At 49.4% G+C, this 10,359-nt stretch overlaps 1 protein-coding gene across 1 annotated transcript; it reads left to right on the forward strand.

Moving 5' to 3' along the window:
• The first annotated feature begins 1,436 nt into the window (after positions 1-1,436).
• CCL5 (C-C motif chemokine ligand 5) lies at positions 1,437-8,185 on the forward strand. Its single transcript, NM_175827.2, is given in 3 exon segments — positions 1,437-1,566; positions 3,073-3,184; positions 7,696-8,185. Coding segments are annotated over 3 exon segments (276 nt in total). The 5' UTR covers positions 1,437-1,490; the 3' UTR covers positions 7,784-8,185.
• The last annotated feature ends 2,174 nt before the right edge of the window (positions 8,186-10,359 follow it).

Here is a 10,359-nt window from a genome sequence, read left to right on the forward strand (position 1 = left end):
TTAGCAGATACACACTACTATATATAAAACAGAGAAACAACAACACTACAGTACGGTACAGGGAACTATGCTCAATAACTTACAATGACCTATAATGGAAAAGGATCTGAAAAAGAATATACAATGTGTGTGTGTGTGTGTGTGTGTGTGTGCCCAGTCCTGTCTGACTTCTTTGCGACCCCATGGACTGTAGCCCACCAGGCTCGTCTGCCCATGGGATTTCTCAGGCAAAAATACTGGAGTGGGAGTCATTTCCTCTTCCCAACCCAAGGGTCAAACCTGAGTCTTTTACATCCCCTGCATTGGCAGGCAGATTCTTTACCACTGTGCCGCCTGAGAAGCCGGTATGTATATACAGATAGATATAAATTTATCTATACATATATATTTGAATCAGTTTGCTGTACCCCTAAAATTAACACAATTTGTAAATCAACTATGGTTCATTTTTTAAGTCAGTCTGAAAAAAAAAATACTTGGGTTCAAGCCCCACTTCCTGCTGTGTGATCTGAGGACCTTAATGACCTCTTCTGAGGCTTAGTGTTCACTTCTATAAAAGGAGAATAATCACCATCCTGCCTCAAAGTCTTCAAAAGGAAGAAAAGAGACAAGTTCTCCCCATTCTGGGTGATTCAGTCCCCCTCAGCCGCCAAGTTACGTATGTGACAGTAGCTAGCAAGAAACCTCCTTGGTATAAGATCACATTTTTTAAATTACACTTTTTAGAATGTGTTTGCCTTTGTCACTGTCAACAGACTCTTTTAGATAACTCAGAAGTCAACTTCAACCCAGGCCAGACTGTCACTAATTCTGAATTACCCAAATAGGAATTGATGAACAGCGACTGTATCTAATGCTTTGAGACAGAAGGACCACCTCGGGTCTAATCCAGACCACCACTTGGGTTCAGTTTTGAGGATGCTCCAATGACACATCTCATCACCATGAGCAGTACTTCATGGACGGAGCACTGCACTGGGAACGAGGGCACCCGGGCTCCCATCTGGTCGTTCTGCCCCTCCTCCTGCCCCGGGAGAAGCAGCTTCCGGATCTCTGTGAGGACCAGGGAGCGCCCTGGCAGACAAAGCCCAGGCTGTGTGTGGTGGAAGAGATTTTCTGCCACGGAGGCTTGTGCTGGCTCTTGTCGAGGGCCAAGAGGGAAGTGATGAGCTCATTCTGGATGCGAAGGCCGTGAGAAGACAGAGAGAGACACACACACTCACTCACACACACACACACACACACACACACACACACTCCCATACACACATATATTTCCGGAGGCTATTTCAGTTTTCTTTTCCGTTTTGTGCAATTTCACTGATGATATCAGCAGCAGTGTGTGGCTGCTATTTGGAAACTCCCCGAGCGGGGGCGCCCCGTCCGCCAGCCTGCCTCCCTATAAAGGGCCGCCTGGCACCCTGTAAAGGGCCAGCCGGAGCTGCAGAGGATCAGCACGCGGATCGACCAAGCCTCTGCCCACAGCTACCATGAAGGTCTCTGCCACTGCCTTCGCTGTCCTCCTGATGGCGGCCGCCCTCTGCGCTCCTGCTTCTGCCTCCCCATGTAAGTTCAAGTCCACAGTCCCCAGGGCCAGCCCTTAAAGGACTCACCCGGATCTCACCTTCTTTTCTTTCCTTTTTATATATTTTAAAAAAATATTTATTTTTATTTATTTATTTTGGCTGTGCTGGGTCTTCATTGCTGCATGGGCTCTTCTCCAGTTGCAGTAAGCATGGGGCTACTCTCTAGTTGCAGAGCTTTGCATTCCAGTGGCTTCTCTTGTTGCGGAGCGCAGGCTCTAGGGTGCCTGGGCTCAGTACTTGCGGCTCCTGGGCTCTAAAGCACAAACTCAGTAGTTGTGGTGCCCGGGTTTAGTTGCCCCATGGGTATGTGGGATCTTCCAAGACCAGGGGTTGAATATGTGTCTCTTGCATTAGCAGGGAGATTCGTTACCACTAAGGCACCAGGGAAGCCCTCGCCCTCTTTTCAACTGCAGCGTTTATACCATCTGACTCCTATGATTTATATTCTTCCACATTGCTTTACTCAGATGTCCAGTTGTCCAGGATAGATCTCTAAGCCACTGCATGGCAGGGACCCCTCTGATCAATTTGTCTGTGTCCTCAAGGTATACACCCCAAGCCCTGCAGGTGCTCACCGAATGTGGACTGGGGTTACTAACAGGCAAAGGCTGCTCGAGCTGACCTGCAAACACCACTAACTCATGTCTGTCATCACCAGCAGGGTTTCTAAGAAGGTTCTAAGTACTTGACTAAAATCCTCCTGGGACAGTCATACTTTCCCCATTTCATAGATTTAGAGAACAGATAACAAAATCTAATTAAATGTCCACTATGGATCAAGTATTGTGCTGATTGCCTTGCATATCTCATCTTACTCAATATTCTCATCTAATCTTTGAGTACCTCTCTTTGACAGTCCAGAGAGGTTAAGTAACCTGTTCAGGGTCACGCAGCTAGGAAGTAAGAAAAGTAGTGTTCAAACCCAGTTCTTCTTGGCTCTGAAACACTACTACTCTGTTCAGAAATGGCAACTGACCCTTTCCGGGGGCATCCTGAAGTCACTGACCAACAAAAAGTCCTCCTTCTCTCAGTAGCTTCAGTCAGAGGCTCCCACAATGCAGTATGCATCTTCAGGCCCCTCTTTGGTGTCCTGGCTGAGCCATGAAGTCTGAGTTTTAAAAAACCTCCCCACAACCCAACCTAGGTCTCAAAGAAACCAAGTTCCGAATCCACCGAGGATCCTAGGACGGCAAGAATAGGGGCGGAGGAACTAAGACCAGCCCAGAGGAGACCCAGCCTGCCCTGAGAGCCCAAGGCATGGGGTTGTGGTGTAGAAAGGAGGCGGCCAGCTGGCCTCAAGGGTTAGGTGAGAGAATCCCCACTCTGGCACTGTGTGTCCACGGCTAAGTGTCTTTACCTCTCTGAGCCTCAGTTTCAGCCAAAGGAGGAAAATAGTCTGCTGGAGATAAATCCTATAAAGCGCCCAGCGCAGTACCCACTGTGCACTGGCGATGGATCCAGGAGTCTCCTTCTTTCCTTCTCCCAGATGCCTCGGACACCACGCCCTGCTGCTTTGCCTATATCTCCCGCCCGCTGCCCCGCACCCACGTCCAGGAGTACTTCTACACCAGCAGCAAGTGCTCCATGGCAGCAGTTGTGTGAGTCGCAGCCCCGTGGAACCCTCGGGGTGGGGGGGTTGGAGGGAAAACTCCCGCCCAGAATCAGTCTCCCCTGGCAGGAGCCCTCAGAGAGGGCATTCCCACCCACCCTCCAGCTGTTCAAATAGCTGTGTTCTGCCCTCTCTGGATTCAGATTCCCCAGCTATTGTGGAACAAGCTAGACAACGTGTTCCTGGAGGAGCCCCCCGATTCTGATAGGCTAGGTTAGCTCTCTGATCTTTATGGATGTGACTGTTACTTGAACCTGGTCTGCAACATGCCTGGTTGGAGAAGATTGACTCATACATCCCTTTCCAGAAAAGGACCCCAGAGTCCCCCACATCCTGCCCCCAATCAAAGTCACCCACAACCTCACAGGAACTAGAGAGGGGAGGTCAGAGGTCAAGGCCCTAGTTGCAGTATGTTAAAAAGAAAAAAAAGTTATTGATTGATGAGGAAAAAATAATGAAATGAGATTCTCCTTTAAACGCGCAAGCTATGACATTTGGAAAAATTATAATTCTTGCTACCTAGGAAGTTCTTGCTGTGTGTCAAATGTCTTACATGCATTAGCTCTGCATTTTATCATAGCATCCCTGACGGGTATGAAGAATTCTCTCCACGTTTCAGAGAGTGAAACTGAGACCCAGAGAGGTTCGGTGACTTGCTCAAGGTTGCGCAGTAAGTGAGAGAGGGAGCCTGTCTCTAGAGCCTCGTCTTTCTACACTAGTAAGATCATTAGCAGTAATTGCTTATGGAGTTTAAGACGACAGAGACTTAAAGAATGAAAACGGGGCAGTCGTGAAGTTTTCTGTATAATGAGGACTTTGTTGTTGTTGTTTGGGGTTTTTTTTTTTAATATTTACTCATTTGTTGGGCCGCACTGGGTCTTAGCTGCTGACCTGCAGAATCCTTTTAGTTGCAACATGCCAACTCTTAGTTGTGGCACGTGGGATCTAGTTCCCTAACTAAGGATGGAGCTGGGGCTCCTGCACTGGGAGCGTGGAGTCTTACCCACTGGACCACCCACGATGAAGTTTTTTAATCCAAAAATTCCTGCGGCACTGGCAGAGTTGTAGGATTCAGAGTTGTAGGTATTAAGAGTTGGCCTTTGGTCCTGATGAATTCTTCAAATTATTGCTATACTATATATTTGCTGTTTAGTACTACTAATTTTATTTCTGAAAGCAAGTATTTTTCGGACGGAAAAGCAAAACAGAAAAACCTTCTTTGAGCACCTACTATGGACAGGCAGAGAGGAGTAAACCACCACCCCTGCCCTTCCGGGACTCAGTTAGATGCTGCAATGACCAGGACATCCTACATGAGAACACAAGAGGAGAGAAGGAACACGCAGCGCCTCGGGGCGCAGCTAAGAGAGGGGATGTAGGGCAAGTCTGCGCTGCTTGACTTGGGATCGGACTGAGGGACGGGTGTATCGGGCAGCAGGGATGTTGCCAGAACTCTCTTTAGGTTTTTGTAGGGTCTCCGTGTAGAAAAGCACTGAGGGCCTCGAGGGTCAGCACAAAGAATCAAAAGTGTGAAGTGAGCTAGAACAGGGAAAGTCTAGACAAGAGGGGTCCAGTGGAGAGGCCGTCCACATGAGTGGTACTGAGGTTGAAGAGGACTTGAAGGGAAGGAGAGACAGGGGTGGGGAAACTTCCCAGGCAGAATCAGCAAGCCTGGGAGGTGATGTGAGGTCGGGAGCAAGGAAGAGAGAGGCCTTGAGGGTGACGCTGAGGTTTCAGCCCGCACCTGGAGAAGGGTGAAGCGTGGAGCCCCCTCAAGTCCCAAGGAAGAGCTGTTTTAAAAGGAAGGAATGGGACTTCCCTGGTGGTCCAGTGGTGAAGACTCTGTGCTTCCAATGCAGGGGGCCTGGGCTCCATCCTTGAGAGGGGAACTGAGATCCCAGCAAGGTGGGATGAATTAGATTAGGTTTGACATAAATATCCATGTGTAAAATAGAGAGCTAGGGGGAGCTGCTGTGTAGCCCAGGGAGCTCAGCTCGGTGCTCTGTGAGGACCTAGAGGGTGGGATGGTGGGGCGGGGAGAAGTCCAAGAGGGAGGGGATATATGTATACATATGATTCACTTGTAAAGCAATTATACTCCAATTAAAAAAGAAAAAGGAAAAGGACGAAGATGCCAGCACCATGAGCCTGTGGAAGTGCCAGCAGGGAGTGTGAGCTGAAGGGTTAGGAGCCGAGGAAACAGGGCTGGAGCTGGAGGTGTGACATTTTTTTAAGGGAGGAGGGGGTCTTCTGATGTCAGAGTGGCATTTCAACCATCTCGGCTGCTCCAGCCAGTCTGTCTTCCCTGGAACCCCAGCTCTTCCACTTAGTAGCTGTGTGAGCTCGGGCTCGTCACTTCACCTCTCTGAGCCTCAATTTCTTTGTCTGCAAAGTGGAAGAGAATAGAGGTATTTCCCTCCCTGGGTCAAAGTGAGAGTAATAAAAAGAAAAATGAAATTAGACTATCTCTTGGCACACAGGTAGGTGCCTGGTAGGTGTTAACTAATCATCTTTCTCCCCACAAATGTATCCTTAGATACATAGAAGTGAAACTTGATGAGCGAATGCAATTCATCCAATTACTAACTCTTTCGATAAACATTCATTAGGCACCCACGGTGTGCCACACCCAGGGCCAGAGACTTGAGGGAGCACATGGGAGGAAAGAGCAGCAATGCCGAGCACACTTGCTCCCCAGGAGGAGCAGGTGAAGGTGGAGGGTAGTCAGGCCAAGACAGGGTCCCCACGGAGGCTGGGGGCGCAGGGAGAGATGGCCTGGCAAGGGAGGCTGCCATCCAGTCTCACATTCATCAGGGAGGAGCAGGAGGCTGGGGCACCCTCCAGATGGTGGTTTCCTGGCCTTTAATTTCCTGGCCATAAGCCTTCGGGGCCGAGGAGAGAGGACAGTGAGCCGGCAGGATTTCCTGTATGACACCTGGCTGGCCCAGAGCAGGGTCTGCGTCAGAAGCTCCCTCACCACCCCAAACAAGAAGACAACTCAGAACAGCCCTCTGCTCGATTTCTCTTCTCTGCACGCCGAGAAAGGGGGAGAAAGAGAAGTGATGGGGCGTTCAGAGCGCAGCTCAGAGAAGGCGAAGCAGCTCCCCTGAGAGCACATGCTCTCCATGACAGAGCAGGAAAAGGGGCCAAGAGATCTTCATCCTCATCAGACAACCCAAGCCTTCACTTTGTCTGAAAAAAATCCCAGAAAGACGCAGGAAAGCATCCTGCAGGAGAAGGCAAAGTAAGAGAGGTGCAGGGAGGCAGGGCGAGGTGGAGAGGAACCTGTGAATGAACTGGCGGCCCTGCCGGCCCCTTCCTGGCGCCTCAGTGGAAAAGAACCCGCCTGCCAAGCAGCAGATGCAGGTTCAATCCCTGGGTCTGGAAGATCCCCTGGAGGAGGGCATGGCAACCCACTCCAGTATTCTTGCCTGGAGAATCCCGTGGACAGAGGAGCCTGGTGGGCTACAGTCCGTGGGGTCGCAAAAGAGTCAGACACAACTTAGCTACTAAACAGTAATAACTCAAGAAGCACTGCTGGCCAGACCCGGGGCATCCCCCAGAGAGAACCAGGCTCCCAGCAAACTGGCAGGGCAGGCAGCTCGACGGAGCCCATGGTCCCCAGGCTGCGAGCCCTCCAACTGATACCATAAACACCTGTAGACTGGTCTCCACATCCTGGCCGGTTAATTGCTTTGACAAGTGTTCATATCTCAGGGCCCTCAACCTCTCCAAGCCACCACATCTACTACCAGAACCCCTGGTCTCATGTTGCTCTGATCCACCCTAAAACAGAGGCCCCACAGCACCCCAATAACAACACATATGTAGTATTTTCCAAAACTCATTCACTCACTTATCTCATCTGAGCTTCACAGCAATTGTGCAAAGTAGGGATTATTTCTCTCCATATTTTAGAGGTAAATGTAGACTCAGAGGCCCTAAGAGATTTGCCCAAGGTGATCTAACCAGTGAGTGGTGAACTCAAGACTCACTTGAGTCCTTCTTCCGTTCACCCACAGACGGGTTCCTTTGTGGAGTGGCTACGTGTGGCGGGCACTGTGTTACCTAAAACCACACCGGCGTGTTTGTTTTGCCACCTCGTCTCCCACTTAGTCAGCCGTGACTCAGTTCTGGAGGGTGCCTCTTTTTCTCTGCATCTTCAGCAGCCAGCACAGGTTCTGAAACAGGAAGTGCTGAGAAAGGCTAGTGGTTGACCCGCTCAACCCTGGGCTCCTTGAGCCCCGTATTCCCTGAGCTCTCCGGGGTACATGTGTTTGTACAGAGGCGTGGGGGTTACAGTGCACACATAGCTGCTTCTGGCTTGTAGCCCTTTGACCCAACAGAAGAGAAAGCATCCTTTCCTTGAAAGCCACAAACACAATCGTGGAGCTCCGAAAATAACCCACCCGGTATCATTTCTTCCTGGCCTCAGTCCCCCTCATCCCCAAACCTGGCTGTCTCCACACTGACCAAGTCCCCCCCTCTTCTCTCCCGCAGCTTTATCACCAGGAAGAACCGCCAGGTGTGCGCCAACCCAGAGAAGAAGTGGGTGCGAGAGTACATCAACGCTTTGGAGTTGAGCTAGGGTGGAGGACGCCTTGAACCTGAACTTGCGCCAACTCTGCTTCTCGCTCTTGTCCTAAGCAGCTTGGGAGGCTCCCCCGCAATGCCCTCCTCCCACCCTCTCCTGGGAAGGCACAGATTCCACCCCGCGCAGCAGCAGCTGCTGTGAAAGACCCTCAGTGCTCCTGGGGCTCTGCCCTTGTGCACAGGAGGTCTCTAAGCTCCAAGCTCCTGAGCCCCTGCCCACCCACCGCTCTGCAGTCAGAAAGGATGCCGGCGTCTCTGGAGGGGAAGGAGGGCAGGAGACTGGGCTCCTCTGGTCATGGCCCGTGACCAGAGCCCCCATCTCGGTCCCTCACTGGGGAGGGCTGGACTGGCAAATAAGAAATCAGCTGTTCATTAAAATTCTCCAAGCGATTGCAAAGCTGACTCTTGGTTTGCTTTCCTCTCCAGAACCACCCCCTCCCTCGTGAGCCAAGCCTTGGATCCAGGGCTTGACCCGCTGGGTGTCCAGCCTGGATCTGGGGGCTGTGAGCAGAGCCGGGGGGGCAGGCTCTGTGAGAAGGCACGTGGGCAGGACAGGGCAGATAAAGTGACCAGTGGCTTTTCTACTCTGAGTGAAGACCACAGTCACTATCTCCCAGCCCCGGAGCCCCAAGAATTTCTGTCCCTCCCTGCCTCACCCGTCCCTGCTTCCCCAGACCATGGTTGGCCCTTCCGCCTACTCTGCTGGCTTCCACCCAAGCCCACCCGACCCCTTACCTGCAGTGGGTTTCTTTAAGCCCCTGGAATGGGCTTTTATCCCATCCCTCCCAAATACCTCGGTTCTTTCACATAAAGAGAAGGGGGGATTTTGTGGTTTTCTGCAAGGGTACCAGCGCTTTGCAGGTGGGAGGATTCCAACTTTCCCATTGATGTGTTCCTTCCCGTGAACCTGTCTTAGCAAAATATATCTTCATAATTAGAGCAGGCGTTAACTGAGTGCTCACTCTCCACCAGGCACTGCCAGCCCCTTACATCCACCATCCTTCCTCCTCATAACCCTTTGGGACAGGTAGTATTACTAACCCTGTTTATAGTAGGGGAAAACCCTTGGCAGGAGATGGAAATAACTTGCCCAAGGCCCCAAAGCCAAAAAAAAAAAAAAAAGAGGGGGGTGGATAGGAGGAGGTACAATGAACATTTAGACCCACCAGGTCCAAGGTCCAGTGCCCAAGCTGATGTTTTTTTTCTCTTCCATCTTCAATCTGCAAAATTTCAAACCTACTGAAATTTGCAAGAATATACTTTCCATCTAGATTCAAATATTACTGTATCTATGTGCTTTATCTTTGCATATATGTGCATGTGTGACAAACATGTGTCATATGGATGGTTGGCATACACATTTTTTTCTGAAATAAATGTTGCAGATATCATTTCCCCCTTAACAGTTAGTGTACATCTCCTAGTAACAAGACATTCTACAGAACCACAGAATGAGTAGCATTTAACACTGGTATTAATTTCTCACCTACCATCCATGATCAAACCCTCACAACTGTTCAGTAATGCTCTTTATAGTCATTATTTTGTTTTAATCCAGGATCCAATTACTATTACATATTGAATTTAGCTAACATGTCCTTTAACAGACTTTGTCTTTAAGTATATTGTTATTTTCGTAGGAATTCAGATTGGATTTTTGTAGAATATTTTTGAGGGGGCTTTGTCTGTTTGCTTCTCCATAAGGAGATTCAGCTTGAATATTTTCGGCAGAAAGCCACAAGGTGACGCTGTCTTTCTCAATGCGGCCCATCAGGGCACGTGATGTCAGCTTACTGCAAGTGATGGCCCAGTCGGAGGACTTAGCGGCCGTGGTCTCTCAGAGCGAGCTGCCCACTGTGTGCCCACTGTGCCCACTCTGTGCCGAGCATTGGGGTACGGTATAGCAATCACTGCAAGCAATAAAAGGAATTCTCTGTGGTTCAAATGACACAGAACCTTCAACTGGAAGCAGTGGCTCAGCAAGCAGGACTCTACAGTCGGGGTGGCAATGCAAGCTGGTGGCAATGCAAGCTGCTGGTGGCAATGCAAGCTGATGTACAGCTGATAGACTTTGAGATAAAATCTGTAAGGGGTGACATTTCTCCTTATCAATGTTAATTGAGTGTCTATCCACATTTGCACTTTTATTATTGCTGTTCGTATAATTTTTTAATAGTTCAAGGGTTTCTTTTATTTTTTAATTTTTGGCAGCACCACACGGCATGTGGGATCTTAGTTTCCCAACCAGGGATCACATCTGTGTCCCCTGCAGAGCAAACATGGAAAATTTAAATGGAGGGCTTGTTCATGCTTCAGATTGCTGTCATTTGGGACTTCCCAGCGTTCAAGTCTGGATGCACGTTTTCAGTTCAAGTTGGTGATGTATATGCTATTACCTTTTCCTGTTGTTTTTATTTTTCTTTTAATGACTGCATATTGAAATTAAACCAAACAATTCTCTATTTAATTTAATTCTCTATTAAATATTGGAATTGCATATTGTGTGTTTGTATCAAGTGGTTTCTGTTAACAAAGCCTTCAAGCCTAAAACAAAAGTAAAACTTTTAGCAA

This window comes from Bos taurus, chromosome 19 (genome assembly GCF_002263795.3).
Source record: "Bos taurus isolate L1 Dominette 01449 registration number 42190680 breed Hereford chromosome 19, ARS-UCD2.0, whole genome shotgun sequence".
In the NCBI taxonomy this organism is placed as follows: domain Eukaryota; kingdom Metazoa; phylum Chordata; class Mammalia; order Artiodactyla; family Bovidae; genus Bos; species Bos taurus.